We start from the raw sequence: 23,892 nt of genomic DNA, 5'->3' as shown, positions 1-23,892 counted from the left end.
TTTTCGCTCAGTTACCATTGACCAATGTGAACCAACGGTAATAATGTTTTGCCGTGTTCGAATAATTGTTGTGGGCCAGCAGTTGGTAACACGCATGCAATTACAAAACGCCTAAACACCGGTCGTCATCCACGTCTATCACAGTCGAGACGGGCATTGAACTACTGCCTGAATACATAAGCTTCTGATTGTATTACAAAAAAAAGAGTATTGGATAATGTTCTGTTCTGCTCGAAATGGGACAAAGCTCGACGGGGCAATTCAGTCATCGAGATAAGATGCAGCTGTGAGAGTGCACCACTTGTTACGGATTAGTGCTTCGCAATTATTAACGCGTACGAGAAGCTTACGTGACAGTGCACTGATCCTCTCCGTTGTCGATCCTGTGTGACATATCCAGGAGAGGATCACCTAATATTGATGTAACCATGTCACAAAACACTTCCATTTGCACCACTGTTATGATTTTATGTTTGTCTCAAAATGTTTCAGCGAGAAATTGGCATGGAAGGTTATTTTGAAAGTAATAACCTCGCTCACATCCTGTCAGGTTGTCTAGGGGCCCGTTGATTCGTCATGTAGCACACTGCGTCTTTTTTTCCCGCTACAACTATATGTGTATTTAGGAAACAAAGGTACCGGCTATTAAAGTCACGTTGGACAGTTGAGGCACAGGCCGTTACGCTCACTGCTTGTTTTTGGTATATATATGTATATATATATATATTTATGTGTGTGTGTGTGTGTGTGTGTGTGTGTGTGTGTGTGTGTGTGTGTGTGTGTGTGTGTGTGTGTGTGTGTGTGTGTGTGTGTGTGTGTGTGTGTGTGTGTGTGTGTGTGTGTGTGTGTGTGTGTGTGTGTGTTCTATACGCGTATGTGCAACGGTGCCAAATTTTTTATTCGCACTCATGTTCCCGCTCTGAATAAAGCGCCCAGCTGCAACGAACCTCAGCTATTCATTGCCCAAAAAACTGGAAATGCACGCAGCATTTGGTTTCGTCCTGATATGTCTTGCAGGCAGCGCCATTTGCAAGCTGGGTTCTCCAGGAGGTCCTATGAAGTTACCTCGAGATTCACCTGACGGCTTCCTGGTAATCATTTCTTCTAGTGATATACCGTTTCAGTGCCAAAATTTTCATCTATCATTCAAATCCAAAAGTTTTGAGTTCGTCAGAAGGTATTAACGAACTTTCTGCATGCGTGCTGCTACTGTCATACACAATATCAAAGACCAAAGGCACGCCAATGAAATCGTGCAATTATATCGACACTAACGGTATTACCTACAAGGTACACAAACGCCTAAACGGAAGAATGAAATTTGGTACTATTACTACGTCATGGAAGCAACATAAGTAGGGAAGTAGCGAATGCGCTTCTTATCAAACCACACCTTGGCGTCTTGTCTACGTAGCCTCATGGCCCATATGGGAACATGGCGGTGCAACCAAGCGCACTCACAACAATGCTGTAAGAGGACAGCTGACGCTAAGAGTGCACTGTTGATAGAACCTGTAGTTCCTCGTTTGGGTCACTGTTTTGTGGTCCGCCGTGCTGGTTCTGCACACCTTATTGTCTTTAAATATACCTGTATGCGCTATGCCAATAAACACAAAAACAACCTACCAGCCTCGGAAAAGTTATACCCTTACAAGAAGAAAAAATGGGTTATTATTGGTAGGCAGTAGGCGGACCCGTTTGGTAGCTTCACCATTGATTTTTTTTATTCTTACTGACAGTTATGTACCCGCTCTTGCTTGGGCCCGAAAAGGACCTGCAGTATTTTTAAATAAATAAATTAAAACATAGACTCTGGCTTAATAACTTTTTCTACAATGTTTGCCCGAAGTTCTGCCCATAATCCACAGAAAGGATGCCATTTCACTCATAGATGAAAGAGTAAAACTCCATTATCGACACTCCAAATATGACGATGACTATAAAAATTTAAGCAGGAATGTGCGACAACAGGTAATTCTTCGTCCGATAGCCCTATAAGTGCTTTGTGTGTCTGCTTCCTTATCAAATAATGGAAGGTTGGTAAGTCCTTTTCAAACAAGAAAATGTGCTGGAGTTTGCACTTCAGGACGCTCCTTTGGTATTTTGTGATACGTCAAAGGGACAACTAACGATACTTTCAGCTTTGTGAAGGGCTGTCTTTCGTTCCTCAAATCTGCATGTCCTGCATGCCCATGCATTTCTTTTTTCTGAGTGACACCTTGATTGTTCACACCCTTTCTTCGCCCAAACAACCACACAAAGGTGCTTCGTAACTTATTTTTAGCGCACACTGACACAAGGTCAAAGAGAGGGAACAACACTAGTGCAAGGTGCTCTGGCTGCCATAACTTTCGGTTTGACGCGGGAAGCAGCAGCGCCATGCCTCTGTAACTGTACTTTAAGAAGCACTTCCTACAAAGACACAAGGTCACTTGCTGCTTTATTTTAAGTTTTGGCGTTGCTAGTGTATGTGATTGAGGCAGGACCCCTGCTACACCAAACAGTCGGAAAGCCAACAATTGCATGTCGCTTGCAATGCTATATACAGGCTCCACGTACTGTCCTCGTATGAATGGGGCAATGCTCGGATTGTGAAAGTACTGCTTCCGAAAACAATAATATATCGTGTACTTATACACTTGTGACTATATATTGTTCAGAACGGCATATTCTTGCTGGTCACGAAAGTGCAGTAGACGCATCCCCCACTTTGGAAGAATCTTTAATCCGAAATCCACGCATATTGGCAATCCTGTGGACATGCTGTATGAATCTTAGTATCCAGAATTTTCCGCTCACTTATGGGAGAGTGTCGTAACATACACCGTGCAAGATTCACCGTGTTCACTTGCTGCAGAGAGAGGCAAATGACACACATCATTCGTAATGGCGAATCTTCATGAAAAAATACTCAAATTACTAAATGCTACTCAAACTTGACTAAACAGTTTCAGGGCGTTTTTACTCAAGTATTTAAACCAAGATGAGAAATCACACCTTCTCAGTGTCTTGTCGCAGTGCACCTACCCTTCGTACAGGTTTTCGTCAAAATCAGTTATTTCGAATCGCATGATCACTGCTGGATGATACCTTTAAAATTGTGTGCCCATGCTGTTACGTGTTGAAGACGCGGAAGAGTGTTTTGATGAGTTAAGTCTAAATTCGGAATAAGAATTCACCCCTGCACTACAGTTCATTTCCTTCCAGAAAAATTAAGTGTAGTAAAGAGTAAAACATGGTCTTGAGGAATAATCTACACTCAGTGAGAGCCAGTAAGGCCCGTTCCCACGACACCAGCTTAGGGCATTTTTATCCTACGCAGCTTCAAGCAGGGGCGTTATTCCGTAGTAGAACACTAGAGCATCACCCGTAATGTACGGGTTTATTCATAGTGGGAAGCGCGCTTTTTCTTATTTTCACCAATTAGACTTTTTATACAGAGGCTCTTTTGTGGTTGGTGAGCCCCCCTATAGCGTTCGTGAAAAATAGCATGCCCGTGCGCGATCTTTTCGCCCTTTAATTCTTTCGCTTCGCTTTCCGAATACATTGCACCAATTTGTCCGGCGTGGGAGGCCTGGCTATGGTTGCAATAACTTGGTTGGCTGAGTAGAGTGCGAAAAGGAATACAAAGAAAAAAGCGTGACAGAGTGAAAGAAAATGGGCAAACACAAAAACAGAAAAGGATAGTGAGAAATTCGTCAGTAAAAAGTAGAACCGTAAGGTTTTTCACTCAATTGTGTTTTAACTGACAGTCCGCTGCTGCGAAGGTGTGTGATTTTTGTGTCGGTGACCGTTATTTGGATGTGCTTGGCTTGTGTTGTGTTCCTTAGTCGTGCAGCTGTAGGTAGCTTCTGTGAAGATAAGATCATTACGGCTGTGCATCAGTGTCTGTATGGGAGTAGTTGGTGCCATCAACTTCACAAACGCGAGAGACAGACTTCTAAACCTGGCCTCGCTGCGGAGGTCTAGTGCATAAGGTACTCGGCTGCTGACCCGCAGGTGGTGGGATTGAATCCCGGCTGCGGTGGCTGCATTTCCGATAGAGTCGGAAATGCTCTAGGCCGGTGTGCTCAGATTTGGGCGCACGTTAAAACCCCAGGTGGTCACAATTTCCGGAGCCCTCCACTACGGCGTCTCTCATAATCATATTGTGGTTTTGGGTCATAAACCTCACAATATCTATCTATCTATCTCTTTATCTATCTATCTATTCATCTATCTATCTATCTATCTATCTATCTAGACTTCTCAGCTTGAGCCATGAATGCGCGAAATATTCCCGCTCCTTCCTGGAGTTTTCATCGCTGCGCCAAACTCACACGACATTCGGCCGTAGACGCCATTGTCCTTCAGCGCGCATAAAAGAAGGAAAGAAAGAAAGAAAGAAGAAAATAATGAAGAAGGAAGGAAAGAAAGAAAAGGTCAGAACAGCAGCTCACAGAGGAAGGCCTAGCGATTAAACGTACTGGTGGTTTCTCCATCGTGCTGTGAATAACATCCGTTAAGCTCCTCCGAATAACAAAAGTACTATTTTTAAAGGTAAGCAGGGCTTAGCAAAAAGAAAAAGCAAACCAATCCACCACGTAAGAAAAGTCATAAATCCTGCGTAGGCTACTTGTTACTCGCTGCCTAACAAGACATATATTTGCACAATGTGTGGATTGTATTGAAACATTAATTTATTAGTGCCTAATAGTTTAAAAACCTGCATAGCCTTCACTAGCTACCAATGACACGTTAAAGCTAGCACATGAGTCATAATATGCCTCTGTCTATTGACTTTATCCGCTTTCGTTGTATTGCGTCCACCCCAAAGACAGAAATTCTGACTTTATTTAGGTACCTCTCATTTTTTTATTGCAGACAATGGAAAAATTCAAACACGCAGTGGCAATCTCAGACTCAGACAACGACACCATATTCGAGTGCCTGTCTACAAAGCGATTGGGCATTGATCCACAGACTCTAACTGGCACTTATGAATTCTTATTGCCGTCATCTGGGTAAGTAAGACAGCCTGTTCTGACGAGTGACTTCAATGAACTGCATGCAGTTTTACAGCAGACAACTATATAACTTCCTTTCTGCAGTTTATTTACACTCCATAGGGATCACGCTTGCAAGAAAAGTCCTCGTATTCATTTGAACAGAAAAGCAGTGAACAAAAATTGGTCTTTGATCTCCGCGCTTCGCTGCAAATGTCGTTCAAAAACTATAGTCTTCTGCTGGCTTTCTTTCGTGCATAGTGCGGTAATTTCCACCGCAGCGTAAAAGCACACTAGGTTCTTTTCATAGTTACGTTGTCACGGGTTCCGTTAATTAGGGAGGTGATCGCCGGGCTAATTCCAAGGGCCGAAGTATCGGCCCCCCGAACCGCACCACGAAAGCGTGGACAATTTAGAAGTGGTCCTTTTTGGCGCGCTAGCGGACGCCGGCTGTGGCCCAAAGAACAAGAGCTGAGAGTTGATAAACAAAAGAAAACTATATTCTCAATAATGGCAGATAAAACGGTACACAAATATTCACACTCAACAGTCGTTGAATACAATATGTCACCAATCAAACAACGCACTACACAGTACAATCAGCCTCACTCGAGACAACGGGCACAGACAACAATACGCACTACAATGCAGTCGCATGCATTGAACAACCAAGCCACTTAAAGACTAAAGTGATAGAAAACCTATTCAGTCCAAGTTCTAGGAACAAAAGTCTGGATGATACTCTTCCGAGAATCACTCACTCAAAGTCGAGCATTGTTGTCGTTCCGCTGCCCCCGAAGTTTCTCTTCCAGAAAACCTCGCCGAAGTTTCTCTTCCAGGAAACCTCGCGTCTTCACTTGGCCCCCGAAGTTTCTCTTCCAGGGAATCTCGCCGAAGTTTTTCTTCCAGGGAACCTCGCGTCTTCAACTGGCCACTCTCCAAGCTTCAAACTTCTTCGCCGGAACCACGTCGGCTTCACACACGCAGCTGTTGCCATGCGTCTTCGCTCGATAGCGGTAAACCCACACTCTTGCCTGTAGCTCGAGTCGTCACCCCTCAGGTGGAAATCATCTTCTTCTCCTGCTTTGTCTCTACGGACAAAACCTTCGCCGACTACACGGCGGGATACCCTACGCACTCTGGCGCTAACTTCCGTCTTCTCATCTCTCACCTCGGCTGCTCCATTAAATACCTTCCGCGCGAGATTCCAGAAAGTTCTCGTCATTTCGTCGGCGCGATACGCAGCGAAGGCTGGGGAGAGGGCGAGACGGTTCGAATGCCGTCCGCGACGGATGACTCAACCCGGCATCACCCCGCCCCTTTCCATCTAGAACATTGGAGTGCTTGCTCGGCCGCCGTTGTGGGGTGAGGAGGTTCGTCGGCGAACCTACGCTTCCGAGAGGAGAGGGTCGCGCACCCGGGGAGTCCTTGAATGCTTGTTTTCTCTTTTTTTTCCGTTGACCTCGCGGCGTCTCTCCCGCGTGTTATCGCAAGAATTTGGTGGCGCACCCCTTTTGAGCGCTCGTTTTGTGACATACGTATATATGTAGTTTTAGTAATCGAGCACAATCCCTGTATTTACGTATTGATGTTGGGCCTCGGATATGCGTAATGTTTGCTGTTTGATCGGCAATGCTCAGAAATATCAACGAAGGCAGTTCAAGACGGCTGTGCGTTGAGCAAGTGCTTAAACTTTGGCTGGATGACTTGATCATGTGACAGACTGACAGACATATAGAGCGAAATATTTGCGTTTAAGTATCTCCACAAAGATTGATTTCGAATGAGGTCAACAACGTAGCGTTTGCAGCACACCTTTTGGTAAAAAAGTATTTTTTTTCGGCAGTGCTACCCTGTACACACTCTGCTTCTCCCTGGAATGTAAAAATGCCCACCTCAAAAGTGACACTAGGCAGCAATTACTGCTCGTTATCTTTTGGCGACTGTGTACGTTTCATTATTTACATAGCCAGACGTACAAATCAAATTTCCATGAGCAGAAGATTAGTAGAGCGAAGTAATTTTCTGCCTTTTTGTCCCTGTTTCACTGTTTTTCTGTCGAAGATCCACTGTATAAACCAGTGGTTTGTGTCTGGTATTTATTTATGTATCGCAAACATTGCAATATTATACGCTAATTTCATCATTTTGTGTCTACGGTCTTTTCTTCGGGGCAATGATAACATTCAATACGTCCGTGATCGTTCGCCAAGAAATTCTTATTACGCAATTTATATATGAATGAGCTTACGCCTTAGAGAGTACCGACATGTGATGGAAGGCACAAAAGTGACGAAAAGAAGCGGGAGAGGGAGGGGTGCACAAAGGCAGCTCAATAGATTCACGTTATAGAGAGAGGATGAGAAGGGGGCACAATGTCAGCTTCGTACATTGACATGATAGGGAAGAGGGGGTGCTGCGACGAACCTTCACACCCCCCGCCCTTCCAACAGAAAACGCCGCACACACTTAGAAGGACGTTTACCACTGAAGCTTTGAATTCAGTGAACAACAAAGCTGCCAGCTTCATATGCTGGCTGGAAGACGCAAACCATCAAAGTCTGGATGACGCAACCATCACGTCTCACCATTGTATTTTGTTGAGTTTATGGCACACCACTGGTCACACCACTGGTCTTGCGTCACACCACTGGTCTTCCTATACATCTGGCCATTCCCTACAATGCAACGGTGTCACAGGTCCCGTTAATTAGGGAGGCGATCGCCGGGCTAATTCCAAGGGCCGACGTATCGGCTCGCCGAACCGCACCACGAAAGCGTTGACAATTTAGAAGTGGTCTGTTTTGGCGTGCCAGCGGACGCCGGCTGTGGCCCAAAGAAAAAGTCAGAGCCGAGAGTTAATAAACAAAACAAACTTATATTCTCAATAATGGCCGATCAAAACAATACACAAGTATGCACACTCCACAATAGTTGAGAACAATATGTCACTAATCAAACAATGTACTACGCAGTACAATCAGCCACCCTCGAAACAACGGACACAGACAACAATACGCACTACAATGCAGTCACATGCATTGAACAACCAAGACTCTTAAAGACTAAAGAGATAGAAAACCTATTCAGCCCAAAGTTCTTGGAACAAAAGTCTGGATGATACTCTTCCGAGAATCACTCACTCAAAGTCCAGCGTTGTTGTCGTTCCGCTGCCCCCGAAGTTTCTCTTCCAGGAAACCTCACGTCTTCACTTGGCCACTCTCCAAGCCTCAAACTTCTTCGCCGGAGACACGTTGGCTTCACAAACGCAGCTGTTGCCAAGCGTCTTCGCTCAATAGCGGCAGACACACGCTCTTGCCTATAGCTCGAGTCGTCACCCCTCAGGTGGAAATCATCTTCTTATCCCGCTTTGTCTCTTCGGACAAAACCTTCGCCGACTACTCGGCGGAATCCCTCCGCACTCTGGTGCTAACCTCCGTCTTCTCCTGCTTTCCCATATCCGCTGCTCGGTTGAATACCTTCCGCGCGAGATTCAAGAAAGTTCTCATCATTTCGTCGGCGCGACACGCAGCGCAGGCCAGGGAGAGGGCGAGACGGTTCGAAGGCAGTCTGCGACGGATGACGCAACCCGGCATCACCCCGCCCCTTTCCATCTGGAAAATTCCAGTGCTTGCTCAGCCGCCGACGCGAGGAGGTTTCGTTGGTGAACCTACGCTTCCGAGGGAGATAGTCGCGCGCCCGGGGAGTCTTTGGATGCTTGTTTTCTTTTTTTTATCGTTGACCTCGCGGCGTCACTCCGGCGTTTCGTCGCGAGAAGTTGGCGGCGCGCCCAATTTGAGTGCTCGTTTTAAGTGTGAATACACTTTACAAGCGACCCCAAACCATCCACCGCCGTCAGCAGCGTCCGCAGTCTTCTCTCTATCTTTAAAAGAAAGAGGACTTGGCGGGCTGCAGTGCGACGCTCTACCGAATAAGCCACGGACGCGACGCTGATATCGGTGTCAGTAACGCGCCTGATACCCCTTCCCCTTCGCTCGCTGCAGCTGCGCGCGCAACCCTCTCTCTCGCGCGCCCGCCTTCTCTCTCAGTCTCTTGTCGAGAGCGGGTCGTGAGGGGGAGTAAAGTTAAAATCCGTTGGCATTCGCCAGTGAGTTAACGTAAACTCCCCCGTGTGATCAAATTGCGATTCCCAGGAACCATTACACCATAAAGGCACCATAGTGTAATTAATAAATATAATAGTGCGAATTAAGAAATACCCCTCATAGCATCACCCCGTGTATTCGCACTTAACCATGTTCACCCTCGGGGATGTGCTTGGGAGTTTTTTGTGACAAACGGCTTACGTGCCCCATCAGTTATTATAAGTGACGGTGCCCTTGTCGTCCGGTGTCTCACCACTCCGATACACTCAGCAGGATCAGTATACTGTCGGTGTCCCTGCTCAAAGATGCGTAAAAACCCAAGGTTTTGTATGGTTTCGGGTAATGATATGACTATGTGACAGTAACGTGGCATCTCCCTATCACATTGCACGTTGCTCCCTCCCAACGTCTACGTGTCTTCATGCCGAGCTTTGAACCCTCGTGCACGTGTATACCAGAGCCACACTTCTGTTGCTACACGCAAAACCGACAGGCATACGAAAAACAACGTAATTAAACAACGCAAGCTAACGTGACATTGGAAGCGCCCTTGATCAAACATGACATTTCTATATCACAAATAGCGGCCTGCCGGGAAGTACACAATGAAGAGCATCACTTATTTGAAAGTGGCTCACACAAATAGGCGCGTGACCTTCTGCCTTCGAAAATCAACTGTTCACACACGCATTTCTCTTCACGCTCAAGTACCGGGTCTTTCGCGAATGTGGCCACCACCGCCAAAATCTTCTGCTCATGGAAGCATCACCTAAAAGCATAATCTCCGACGTTTCACCTAAATCTGCATGAGCAATCACTTTCACATAGAGCAGTTTTGTGGCACTTGTGTCATATTACTCTTAGGTGCTGTGGGGAGGCTCATAAAATTTTGTCTAATCATGAAGAGATAATGATAAATTAGCAATAAGAAATACTTTTGCGTTATTCTGTCCGAGTAAGCTAACGCCCGCTACCGTCAAGATTCAAGGCGTTCATTGAAAAGCTAGTAGGAAATTACTCAAGAAGTACAATAGTTTCTTAAGAAGTAAAATTACGAAACAATAACCAGACAAAAAGCACCCAAAGCATATAACATCGTGCGTAATCTCGGCACGTGGCTACCATTTTGAATGCTCCGCGAGGGCAATTTTCGATGCACTGTTCAGATAGCTTGAGCAACTCATTCAAAGTTAGCTAGCATTACGTTCGTTCCCAGATTGCTACAACTTCTTGGCACTTAAACATAGAAACGCATTCTTGGTAGGTCTGTCGGACCACGCGTCACTTCCACTCGCCTCCTAATCTTAAGATACAAGAAAAAGCACCCTAGAGGGATTATTACAAACGCCAGGCAAAATGGTCCCGTAAATCTGCAACATATTCAAGGAGTTCTACTCCACAGGACGCACATCTGATCAGTATTGTCCACTCCCTCAAGTAACATGCACTGAATTCGACACCAAGAAATGGAAAGTGTGAATCATTTTCACCTTGTAATATACCAAATCAGTGCCATGTAGCTTATATATTGCAAGTCTGCACTACCAACGTAAAACCAACAGGCTGTGATCAGCAGTTTTTTTTAACCCACCTAATTTGCAATGACTAAGCGGAAGCGTCACAGCCAGACAAATTACCGATCACAAATTTTTACTTCGTCGTTCTATAAGCAAGTCAGTAATAAGTAAACTCAAAAGTTGGAGCACCTACACTTCATGCGGTTGCTGTTTTCTTCAATGCCTTATTCTAAGACATTTTGTAGCTACATTGATTAAAATACGTCCACTGCGAAAACCAGCCGAGAAACTGGTATGGCTTCGTATGGCGCGATGGCTGGTAGGCCTCGTCACCACTCTTTGTACTTCAAAAGATTTACTTCTAGAAATAGTACCTACACCGAACCTAAATTTTAGGAAGTCGGTTCAACGATTATTTCAGAATAGTGACGTTTCGGAATATCCGCGGGTATTTCCGTATGCCATCTATACTATAAATTTCTGATTAGCGAATATTTCAGTTAAACGAACTTGATGTGTGTTCAAAGGTGTTATAGCTCGGGCGAGTTCGTTATGCATTAACTTAGCTTGTGTTAGCGCGGCACATAGGAAAATGAGCAGGGTACCCAGTTCTGCTGCGGGTCTTTGTAGCTGAACGCATCCTGAAATTTTCGCACATAGAGAGGAATTAAGTGTTGGAGCGTTCGGGCAGGAGAATAGGTGTAATCCGGTATATGCACACTATCTCTCATAACTTGAAGAAATTGGTTCAGCGTGCTAACGTGGGATTGGTGTTTTAAGCCCCGAAAAATCTAGGGAAGCTTTGCAAGCTGAGCTGCCCAAATAATGTCAGTCGCTTGGTCTGTGAAAGGAAATACCAAATCAGGTATGTAGACTGCGTGTGCTGCGTTGTGTACAAGTTTTATTTTTGTTTTTTTTTTCTATTGTGAGAGAAGTATTTTATATGGCAGGCCAAAAGGTATCGGAACGATAGACTACGCAAACATGACTACAACGCAAGAAATAAACTTTCAGCGGGAGGGTTCCTAGCAGCGCACTGCAAATTTTGTGGGTGCTACCTTATCTGTAAAGCTGCACCGTTATCGGCCGGTCTCGCAATACACTGACCCGTGAAATCAAAGAAGCTGAAGCTATAGCATAAATGGGAATTTTGCGCGCGAGTTCACCATCAAGTGCGCTGAAGGACAAATAAATTACGTTTTTTGGAATGACACCACGTGTAAGAGGAATTGTGTTTTTTTACGCATGTATACGACGGATGTCAAGGGCATGAAATAAACAATTGGAAGTTTAGTGCCTACCATTCTAGACGTCTCTCTCACCTTTCCCTTTTCGTTTCCACATGTGCCACGCTAACACATGTTAAGTTACTGCAAACGTTGCTTATTTGTTGTAAGATACATGTTAAAACTAGTTCAATCAGTGCACAGACGCGTAAAAGTCGAGCGGCTATCGATGATGATCCTCGTAGCACAAGGGCGCCAAATGAAGGACACTTGGTGGAGAGCACGGCTTTCAGATACTACTGAAAAGAGCGGTTGACCAGCGCCTTCCACGGACAACACTACCCGCTAGAGCGGCGGGCGAACAGGAATCCAGGAAACAAAGCATCTTTCGGTTCATTCATCAATCAGATCATTGTTTTCAAGCTTATGGTCTGTACGTTGACATTATTTACACCCACATTGTTCTTTTGTACGCTGTCATTCAGACAACCTTCGTAATATCGCGTGGCTGAAGCGTGGAATCACCCCAGGTGTCAAAACATCTGAATTGCGCAACTAGTGGGTGTTTTAAAGCCATTATAAAACGCTCAGACATGATTAATCATCATCTGCAGCAAAAGAGTCAACAAAGTGAGTTCATCGACGTGTGTATCCGGGCTAACTTTTGAGAAAACATAATTGAAGTTGTTTACTCTGCAACACTGAAAAAGTGGGTGCATGCCTCACTCATCAGTGGCGGTACAACGTCGCTTGTGCATGCATGTCGCTGAGGCAAAGTGGTCACGCGAGTGAAAAAAAAAACTAACCCTTGCTCTTCAGCACCCCAACAGGACTATCGTATTTAGAAATTGTTTCCCGTGTTCATCCGGAACCGAAAGCTGAAGATTGTGAAGAAGTTGCAACGACTGAAGTAGTTCTAAGTCCTACATCTCTATCCGAGGCTTCTGGATATATTAGAAAGTTGCGAGAATGGTGAGCTACCTCTGGCACAGCTTGTCGCTGGGCCAGAGGCCGCGCACATAAACTGCGACTCTCCAGAAATCTTTCTCTATTCTTGCGCTTTAAGGGTACCAGTGCAAAACTCCTTTCAAAATAAATCGCATTTTCACACGTTCAACTTGATACCTTCTCCGCCACATCATGTGCCTTGTAATACGGGAATATTCAGTTTATTGAACTTCAAGTTAAGGTAACAATTTTCGTAGGTGTCTTGAAGTTTACTCAAGTCAGAGTTCACTCCATGAAGATCTGCCGTTATTATTACAGCCATACCGCGTACCGGTCCGATACACGTAAGAGAAAAATAAATTTTGCAAGCCATTGCGCGAGTCTCACCCACTATATATATATATATATATATATATATATATATATATATATATATATATATATATATATATATACTAACGTTTCGGCCGTGGCACGGCCTTCGTCAGAGTAAGTTTTTATAGGCGCACGTGATGAACTCTCGGTACAGCAGCTAGGACAATCAAAGTTAGAAAAATGGTAATCTGTCAGAACCTTGTGTTGACATGACTGACATGCGATGGGTGCATGAATATACAAGTTTCAAATTTCCTTGCGCATCAACACGTGGGGCACAGACATGTAGCAGGACATGTAAAAGAGCTCTGAAGTAAAAAACCACGGTTGACAATTATACGTTTAAATATACACTAAAATATTTTACTAATCTAAGAAGTCGTGTTGTTATAGTGCGAGGCAGGTGAGCTTTCCTACGTTTTCATTGATACCTGAACGAATGGTGTTAAATTTGTGGATCAAGAAGGATTCCCTCACTTCCCTGTCGTGATTTGTCTTGAAACCGGACTGAATAATAGTGGCCCTAATTTTGTCGAAACCATGGCCAGGCATACTGACGTGCTTCGACAACGGTAGATTAGGGAGGCTTACGGCATGTGCACGGTGATTATTAAAACGAATTCTGAAACTTCTCTCTGTTTGACCTATGTACTGAGCTTTGCATGTTGAACACTCGAGAAGATAGATGACGTTGGTACTATCACATGTGTAGTTCCCATTTATCTTTAAAGAAAAGCTGGACGATGTACTTTAGGCTGTTTTAGATGTCGTCATGTGCGTGCACACTTTGCAACGTGGTTTGTTGCAGGGATGACAGCCTTCATGATGTGAACACGTGGTTTTAGATGAGGTTAGTAAATCACGAAGGTTCCGCGATCGTCGGTAGACCACGCGTGGTTGTTCTGTAAAGATTCCTTTGAGCCGCTCGCTCTGTATTAAAATGTTGAAATTTTTCTTTAAATTATGGTTCACATTTGGAGCTGAGGCCGCATGTGTCAAAATTAGATTAGTCTGCGAACAATCTTTGGGTCTTTTGTTAGTACTCAGCAGGTCTGAACGGTCGAGCTCTTCTGCACGTTTGATGGCGTCTGTGATTATGCTGGCCGGATAGCTCTGTTTTTCGAGTGCGCTCCGAAGTTGTTCGCAGTGGCGGGAAAATTCGCTGCTATCAGAGCATATTCTTTTAAAACAGACTGCTTGGCTGTAGGGAATACTAGTTTTATTGTGTTTCACGTGACTACAACTAAAGTGAAGATATTGCTGCCTATCCGTGGGTTTCCTGTAAAGATTAGTTATCAGCTTCCTGTTACGTAGAGTGACCATGACATCAGGGAAGCTTATGTTCACAGGTGAATACGAGTGCGAAAAAGAAATTGTCGGATGAGCGTTGTTCAGATCTGCTATGAAAGAAAGAAGTTGCGATTCACTATGGTGCCAGATTAGGAAAATGTCGTCGATGAACCGCTTATAGTAAAATGGCTTATATTCACAATTTGCAAGAAATTTGTTTTCAAGGAGCCCCATAAATATGTTTGCGTAGTTTGGTCCGATTCTCGTGCCCATATATGTACCACTAACTTGAATATAATGTGTCCATCAAATTCGAAATTGTTAAGTTTGAGAATGAGCTTAAGCAACGTAGCTAACGTAGATGTGGAAACTGGTTTGTCAGCGTCGCAATCGTTGTACGCGCAGATAACTGCCTCGATGCCATCTGAGTGAGGGATATTAGTGTATAGTGACATGACATCTAACGTAACGAGAAACGAATTTTGAGGAACCTGTAGGTCAACAATATATGTTATAAAGTGATTGGTATCTTTAATGTAAGAAGAAAAGCTGGACGGAATGGTGTTGATGAGGCTATCTAAATAACGGGAAAGGTTCTCAGTCACTGTTCCAATTCCAGAAATTACTGGTCTACCGAGATTATTTTTCTTATGAATTTTGGGAAGAAGGTAAAAGCTGCCAGCTACTGGGCTCAACGGTATTAGGGATTTCAGAGTGCCATAGCTCATTTCTTTATCATTAAAAAGCGCAGTCAAACTATCATGGACAATATCTTTGAACTCGTTTGTTGGGTCATGATCTTGCCGCTTGTAATATTGTCACAATGCAGAAACAGCAGCAGTCGAATCCAGGAAACTCACTTTAATTGTATTAGAATACTGGCAAACTGATCGGGAGAGAACCTCGTCTTCTTCACTCGCTGCACGTGTTCTTCGTTGTCCTCTTCGCGCTGCATATTCAATGTGGCATTTGCCCCCCTCCAGAGAGCAGCGTCCCGATGCTCTTCTACAAAAGACGGTGTAGTAGATGTATGGTGTTAAGTCAGTCCGAAAAGTAGGGCTTCATTCGCACAACATGCACGATTTCTGGTTTTTGCTGGCGAGTTGTCGAGGGGTTGTCAGGAACGACCACGTAATTAACGTCACTCAGGCGCTGTAAAACTGTGTAGGGGCCAAAATACTTCTTCAGCAATTTTTCAGACAGTCCCCGGCGGCGGATAGGACTCCATACCCAAACTTTGTCGCCGGCCCGATAGACGACATGTCGGTGTCGCAGATTATAACGTTGGGCGTCATAATTTGCTGCTGGGTGATTCGGACGCGCGCAAGCTGCCTCGCTTCTTCTGCTCGTTGGGTAAAAGATGCAGCGTCCAAATCGATGTCATTGCAGTCGTGCAGTAACATGGCGTCAAGCATCGTCGTCACTTCACGGCCATGGAGGAGACTGAACGGCGTTCTTCGTGTAGTTTCTTGCTGCGCTGTATTATAGGCGAACGTGATGTACGGTAGAATGTCGTCCCAGTTCTTGTGATCCACGTCAACGTACATACTCAACATGTCGGCAATAGTCTTGTTGAGGCGTTCTGTTAAGCCGTTGGTTTGTGGATGATAGGAAGTGGTTTTCCGATGGGCGGTTCCACTGAGCTCAAGCACTGTCTTCAGGAGCGTGGCCGTGAAAGCGGCACCTCGATCCGTTATTATGATTGTTGGAGCACCGTGCCTCAGGACGATATTTTCTACGAAGAATCGTGCGGTTTCAACGGCGGTGCCACTTGACAAAGCCTTTGTTTCGGCATAGCGCGTAAGATAATCAGTGGCGACTATTACCCACTTGTTGCCAGCATGGGAAGTCGGATATGGTCCAAGGAGATCCATTCCAATTTGGGCAAAAGGTGCCGTGGGCACTTGAATTGGTTGTAATAGCCCAGCTGGTTTTAACGGTGGCGATTTTCGTCGTTGGCAATCGAGGCACGTGCGCACGTAATGCTTCACAATAGCTGGAAGTCTTGGCCAGTAGCATTTCTGTTGGATTCTAGCCAATGTGCGTGTGTATCCGAGATGACCAGACGTTGGCTCATCGTGGCAAGCACAAAGTATCTCCTCACGAAGTGACGTCGGAACGACAAGTAGGTGGGTACTTCCTCTGGGAGAAAAGTTCTTCTTATAGAGAACACCACTACGTAAGCAGAATGACGGCAGGCTCCTTGCAAATCTTCTAGGGACGGTTGTTGTCCAGCCATTCAAAAATTCAATAAGAGGAAGCAACTCACTGTCTTCTTTCTGCTTGCACAAAATCGTAGTGGTGTCAACGACTCCTACAAACGCCATACTGTCATCTTCTGTGTCCTCTTCGCGCTTTATCGGTGACCTTGATAAGCAATCGGCGTCGGCGTGCTGCCGTCCGGACTTATACACGACCGTCATATCAAACTCTTGGAGGCGTAAGCTCCACCGTGCGAGCCGACCAGACGGGTCTTTCAAGTTGGTCAGCCAGCAGAGGGAATGATGGTCGCTGACTACGTGGAAGGAACGGCCATAGAGGTACGGACGAAACTTCATAACCGCCCATACGACAGCAAGACACTCTTTTTCCGTTGTGGAGTAGTTGGACTCGGCGCGGGAAAGCGTCCTACTAGCATATGCGATCACACGCTCGGCTGAGTCTTGCCACTGGACGAGTACAGCGCCTAAACCCACGTTGCTGGCATCTGTATGGACCATGGTAGGAGCATCCTCATCAAAGTGAGCAAGCACAGGCGGAGTCTGCAGGCGTTGTCGGAGATCGTCAAATGCCACCTGTTGATCGTCGCCCCATGTGAACGAAACGTCTTCTCTTGTGAGTCGTGTTAACGGCGAGGCTATGTTGGAGAAATTGGCAATAAACCTTCGGTAGTATGCGCATAGGCCAAGGAAACGCCTGACTGCTTTCTTGTCTTTTGGTACCGGAAATTTTCTGACGGCCGCAATCTTATCGGGATCAGGTCGAACACCTTCATGGCTCACCACATGGCCTAAAAATTTAAGCTCCTTGAAACCAAAATGACACTTCTCGGGTTTCAGTGTCAGGCCGGCAGACCTTATTGCCCTAAATACCGATAGCAGCCTGCTCAGGTGTTCCTCAAATGTTTTTGAAAAAACAATGACGTCGTCCAGGTAGACCAGACATGTCTGCCACTTAAGGCCTGACAGAACGGTATCCATCAGTCTCTGAAATGTTGCGGGGGCTGAGCACAATCCGAATGGCAAGACTTTAAATTCATAAAGCCCGTCAGGCGTTACAAAAGCCGTTTTTTCTCTATCTCGCTCGTCGACCTCTATTTGCCAATACCCACTTTTGAGGTCCATTGACGAAAAGTAGCGTGCATACCTCAGCCTGTCAAGTGAATCATCGATGCGCGGTAATGGGTACACGTCTTTCTTTGTCACACGGTTCAGCTTGCGGTAGTCGACACAAAATCGCAAGCTTCCGTCTTTCTTTTTAACCAGCACTACCGGCGATGCCCAAGGACTTCTTGACGGCTGGATGACGTCATCATCGAGCATTTTCTTCACTTGTTCCTGGATTGCTTCACGCTCTTTCGGTGCTACGCGGTATGTGTTCTGTCGTATTGGCCTTGCCGTCTCCTCCGTTATTATCCGATGCTTCGTCAGTGGCGTTTGACTGACCCTCGAGGTCGATGAAAAACAGTCTTTGAACTGGTGAAGAAGATCTACTAGACGCTGTCTCTGCGCTGGTGACAAATCCGAGCTTACGTCAATAGGTGGTGAGGCTGACGTGGCTTGCGGCTCGTCCTGTTGTACTACACAGCACTCGCGGATTTCGGTGATCTCGTCGAAGTAGGCGACTGTAGTGCCTTGTGTAATGTGTCGTCGCTCGTTGGTAAAATTCGTCAACAGAACCTCTGCTTCACCGCACACAACGTTGACGATACTTCTGGCAATTGCAACACCGCGAGAGAGTAGGAGCGTCAATACTTGTTCAGCGATTCCTTCTCCAGTATTCTGCTCGCTGCACGTGACTGGAACAAGGCGGCACGATAACGGAGGTATGGTCACATCGTCAATGACTCGTAGGGATTTTCGGTGTAGCGCCGCGCTTTGATCCGCTGAAAAGGTCAGTACACCGTCCGGAATATTGATGATGGCACCATATTCACGCAAGAAATCCATCCCCAAGATTGCCTGCTTGCAACACTCAGAAAGGATAACAAAAGTTGCGACGAAGGATGCATCCCCTATCTTCATTCTTGCGGTGCACTTTCCGGTAGGTGTGAGTAGCTGCCCTCCAGCTCCTCTAATCTGCGGTCCTGTCCATTCCATTCTAACCTTCCTGAGCGTGTCTGCCAGACTCTCACTCATTATCGAGAAGTCCGCGCCAGTGTCGACCAATGCCATGACGTCATGTCCGTCAATCGTAATTGCAACTTCGGCAGTAACAACCCCATCTTTCGTCGATTCATTGAAAATGTGTCTCTCTTTACTCGGCAGTAATGGGGGATTTTCAGCACTTCGACGATTCGCAACCTTCCCCCCTAAGGTCGCTGCTTTTAGTTTCCGCGGCGTGGACTAGGAGATCTCCCTCTTGGCATGTCAGTGGTGCTCCGTCTAGAGGATGGAGAAAAACGCCCAGGAGAGGGTGAGCGTGACCGAAACCCAGGAGGAACATCCCGCGGGGTCATGACACTCGTGTCGACGTCAGATGTTCCGTTGAAATGGCGCCGAGGAACCGTAGAAGGAAATCCTTGGTACCCCGCGGCGCGATACGGGCAATACCGAACGATGTGGCCTGCTTCCCCACAGTGAAAGCACAGGGGCCTATGATCAGGGGTACGCCAGATGTCAGTTTTGCGAAGTGGTGGCCGCCTCGGCATCGAAGTTTCTCTGTAGTACCAAGGCGCTGTCGGCGGATGTTGCTGGTGGTACTGATGTGGTGTCGGCACGTTCGCTGGCTGTCGGCGGACTACGTCTGCATAGCTTGCCCTGGGACTGCTCGTGTTCGGCTCAGGAAGCGAGAGCGCTTGCCTGATCTCCTGGCGTACAACTTCCGTCACTGAGGCGATCGCGCAGTCATTCGGTTTGACGACGAGTTTCTTGACCTCTTCTTGTACGATTTCTCGTATTAGTTGGCGCAAAGAACCTTCGTCGGGTGTTGTTGCTGTGGTAGAGGCTGCCACGCTGATCGGTGCACTGTGGGTTGGGCGGTCATACTGGCGATAACGTAGATGCAGTGCGCGTTCGATAGATGTCGCCTCCTTGGAGAATTCATCCACACTTGTAGGCGGGTTTCGTACGAGACCAGCGAACAGCTGCTCCTTAATGCCCCGCATGAGGTGGCTAACCTTTTTGGTTTCGGGCATATTAGGATCTGCTCGACGAAATAGCCGCGCCATGTCCTCAACAAACATCGTAACGGATTCATTTGGTTTCTGAATCCGTGATTCGAGGAGACGCTGTGCGATTTCTCGTCTTTCAGTGCTCGCGAACGTGTCGAGAAACTTCTGCCGGAACTCGTCCCAAGACGACCACACGCGATTCGTGAACCACGTTCGGGCTCCGTCTTGAAGCGGAAAATAAACGTAGCCCAATTTCTGTGTGGTGTTCCAACCGTTAACATTCGCTGTGTGCTCGAATTCCTCGAGCCAGTCATGTGCATCCTCATATGCGTTTCCGTGGAAATCAACCGGAAGTCGAGGGTTCAAAACAGTCACCTGTGTCGTGCTGGGGCTGGACATGTTGGGGCCAGTGCTTCCAGGCGTCGTCATGCTTTCTGGCACAGTCACGCTTTCCGGCAATGGACCAAACTCCGGGCTGAGGCCTAACAGGCGCCGGCTGCTGCGGTGAACGGGGGTGTCGATGCGCGGAAGTCTTTCTTGACCAGATGCGGGGCTGTTGTCAGGCGTCCCGAACATGTACCCAGCGCCTCCACCAGTGTCACAATGCAGAAACAGCAGCAGTCGAATCCAGGAAACTCACTTTAATTGTATTAGAATACTGGCAAACTGATCGGGAGAGAACCTCGTCTTCTTCACTCGCTGCACGTGTTCTTCGTTGTCCTCTTCGCGCTGCATATTCAATGTGGCAATATGATGCATAACTGAGCTGCCTATGGCCTTCACTGATATAGCTGCTTCTGTCCATTACAACAATGGCGCCTCCTTTATCTGCAGGTTTTATAATTACGTCACTACGACTAGCGAGGGATTAAATTGCTTGTTGTTCTCTGTCAGTAAGATTGCGGTGCAATGGTGTACGTTCTTTATATGCCTGCATGGCATGCGTTGTACATTTCTGATATAAAGGTCCAGACATTTGTCTCTTCGGGAGGGAGGTGTTCAATGCTTGTAAGATGGCAATGATGAGCTATTGGTATTGTGAGCCGAGGACCGATCATAAAAGTACTCACGGAGGCGCATGTTACGTTCGAAATTGTGAAGATCCTTCACCAGCTGAAATTCACTATAGCCTACTGTTGCAGGGCAAAAATTAAGTCCTCGAGATAACACACTACGTTCCTCAATTGATAGATCGTAACATGACAAATTTATAATGTTATCCTGTCCAGAAGATTTACTTTCCAGCTCGGGCTGGCGCATTTCAGCTGTAGTATGAATGCTTCCTCGTCGGGAGCATTCCTTTTTTGTCAAGTTGTCACGGGCGACCTTCTTTGACTTTTTAGCATCCAGCTCGTCTTACTTCTGTGACCGGTATAATTCGAGGGTTTTGAATTCTTCAGTCGTAAACTGAGAGGATTGCACAAGCTGTTTTTCCTGATTCCGCAGACCTTTTTCTGATGATTCATAATGGCTAATAAGTATGCTGGTTAGTTCAACAGACGCCCGATTTAAGGTGTTATTCCACCTTGACAGGTTTCTCTTTGACATCTCGGATGTGACCCACTGCAGTTTTAGTTGCAAACCTTTAGGAGCGCTTGTTGCCGCGACATACATTCTAAGCATAGAAATGTGCGATTCACAACGAGTCCGTTTTTCTATAACCTTCCTGGTCCTTAAAAAGTTCATTGAGCCAACAGACAAAGTACTCTCACCCAGCTGGCGTTGTGTTAGTCAGTTCGTTCCTCTCGTGGTTGTGCCCCTGTTCCGGAGTCCGTAGCGCGGTTGAGACGGCGAAAGTGATGCAACGACCGCAGGCGGCGGTAGGCAAGACGTAGGCTGTGTAGATTGCGACTTGTTCAGGTGGGCGCGCGATGCTTTCGAGGTGACGTTCTCTGCTACGGAAGGCTTGCTCGTCAGCGTGAGGGTTGCTGTCGGCACGGTGTTCTTTCTTGAGTTCGGCTGTGCTGTAGGATGACTCGGTGCTGAAGGTCACCCAGCTCGATCCACTGGATGCGCAGAGTCATTCGTTGATGAATCGCACCAGGCATCTGATGTCGCATCCACCGGTCTCCTGAACACAGGTGGCGGATGTGGCTTGCAAGCATCGACACACTCTCGAAGCTCATATGAAGGCCGTTTGCTACGAGGACGCGTGTGGGTGGTAACCATTCGATTTCATGTTCGAGGTAGCAAACTAGCTGGGAATAGCGGCGAAAATTCCGAAGCATGTTGTTGAACACTGATACTTCTCTGTTGCAGCGTCGGACGAATGTCAGGTTATGGTTCCTTTATCGACGGTTTCCACTTCTAGGCGGTATCAGCGCGGCGTAAATTCGCCGAATTTCTAGGCGGTCTTTCGCAATGCTTTCCAGTAGATTGCGGTATTTTGCAAACGCCTCGTGTCCCGAACTCGAAGCCATATCGACCGTCCAGACATGAATAAGACGGGACGCTGAGCGGGGCACTAAGTCCAGTAAGTCACGCACATCACCGATTGTAACACCACACTGCGAAATGAAGGCTGGTGCGCCATTGCAGAGGGGGTCGATGTATTAATGTATATTGTCGCTAGGTGAAAATAACAGAATACAGGACGACGGTGCGACCAGAAAAAACGAGGTCTGTATTAACAGAACAAAAGAGCAGCCACTTCAACTTCTTCTTCCTCAGAGGAACCGTGGGTGCTGTCCACGCTCATCACTTCATCGTCCTCTTTCTTCTTTCCCGGCCTTTAGCCGTGACATTAGCCTCCCATTCAAGAAAGCATCGTCCCTATGCTTTATAATCAAAGCGGTTTGTACTCGTTGGAAACGCATGAGTTCATTCGGAGAAATAAGACTTCATGCGTACCACGTGCGCAACTTCTGGAGCATACCTTCGACGCCGTGAAGAGTGCGCAGTATCCGGAACAACCTCATAATTAGTGTCACTGAGACGTCGCAGAACTTTATAGGGACCGAAGTACCGTCTTAACAGTTTTTCTGAGAGGCCACAGCGCCGAATAGGTGTCCATATTCAAACTTTCTCTCCTGGCTCGTAGGAGACTGGTCGGTGACGAAGGTTGTACCGTCTTGAATCGTAGTCCCGCTGGCGACTAATACGTAGGCGTGCACGTTGTCGGGCTTATTCGGCCAGCTGAGTGATATAATCAGCATCCGTTTCAGCGTCTTTGCACTCGTGCGGCAGCATAGCATCCAGCATAGTGGTGACTTCATGACCATGAAGAAGGCGGAATGGCGTTGTTCTTGTTGTTTCTTGATGAGCCGTGTTATAGGCGAACGTGACATACGGCAAGATCTCGTCCCAGTTTTTATGCTCCGCATCGACGTATATGCAGAGCATATCCGCTAGTGTCTTGTTGAGACGCTCCGTAAGGCCATTCGCTTGCGGATGATACGCCGTTGTTCGCCGGTGGGATGTGCCACTAAGTTTTAAAACTGTCTGTATTAGTTTGGCTGCGAATGCAGTTCCCCTGTCAGTTATTACCACTGATGGAGCACCATGCCTCAGCACCACATTCTCTACGAAAAATCGGGCTGCTTCACTTGCCGTGCCCCTCTCCAAAGCCTTGGTTTCGGCGTAACGAGTGAGGTAGTCGGTGGCTACTATAATCCATCTGCGACCTGCTGATGAGGTTGGAAATGGGCCCAAAAGATCCATTCCGACTTGAGCGAATGGAGTAACAGGCACGTCAATAGGATGGAGGAGGCCTGCTGGTTTGACGGGTGGAACTTTTCTGCGCTGGCAATCAAGGCACGTCCGAACATAGTGTTGAACGGTCGCCGTCAGTCGTGGCCAGTAGTATTTCTGCCTCACTCTGCACAACGTACGCGTGTAACCCAGGTGGCCGGATGTTGGTTCATCGTGGCATGCCTGTAATACTTCGCTCCTTAGAGGTGTTGGGACGACGAGTAAGTAGTCGTTTCCGTGTGGCGTGAAGTTCATCTTATACAGGACGTCGTTGCGCAAGCAAAATGATGAAAGCCCTCTCGCAAACAGTCTAGGTACAGCTGAAGTGCGACCCTCTAAAAAACGTTTTATGGGTTCTAGTTCGGGGTCGTCTCGTTGCAGCTGTGCGACAGTTGCCGTGTTCACAACTCCGACAAAAGCTGT

The 23,892-nt window shown here is 46.7% G+C and overlaps 1 protein-coding gene across 1 annotated transcript in view; it reads left to right on the top strand.

Annotated features, from left to right (window-relative positions):
* Positions 1-955: 955 nt before the first annotated feature.
* Positions 956-23,892, top strand: part of LOC119178419 (uncharacterized) — a 37,170-nt gene continuing 14,233 nt past the window's right edge. Inside the window, exons 1-2 of the mRNA XM_075870751.1 lie at positions 956-1,091; positions 4,864-5,003. Coding sequence (XP_075726866.1) covers positions 978-1,091; positions 4,864-5,003 — 254 coding nt within the window. The 5' untranslated portion in view covers positions 956-977. The remainder of the gene's footprint in view (positions 1,092-4,863; positions 5,004-23,892) is intronic.

Source organism: Rhipicephalus microplus, chromosome 1, assembly GCF_043290135.1.
Source record: "Rhipicephalus microplus isolate Deutch F79 chromosome 1, USDA_Rmic, whole genome shotgun sequence".
NCBI lineage: Eukaryota > Metazoa > Arthropoda > Arachnida > Ixodida > Ixodidae > Rhipicephalus > Rhipicephalus microplus.
Note: the sequence above shows the minus strand (reverse complement) of the source record. Positions and strands in the feature narration are given on the sequence as shown.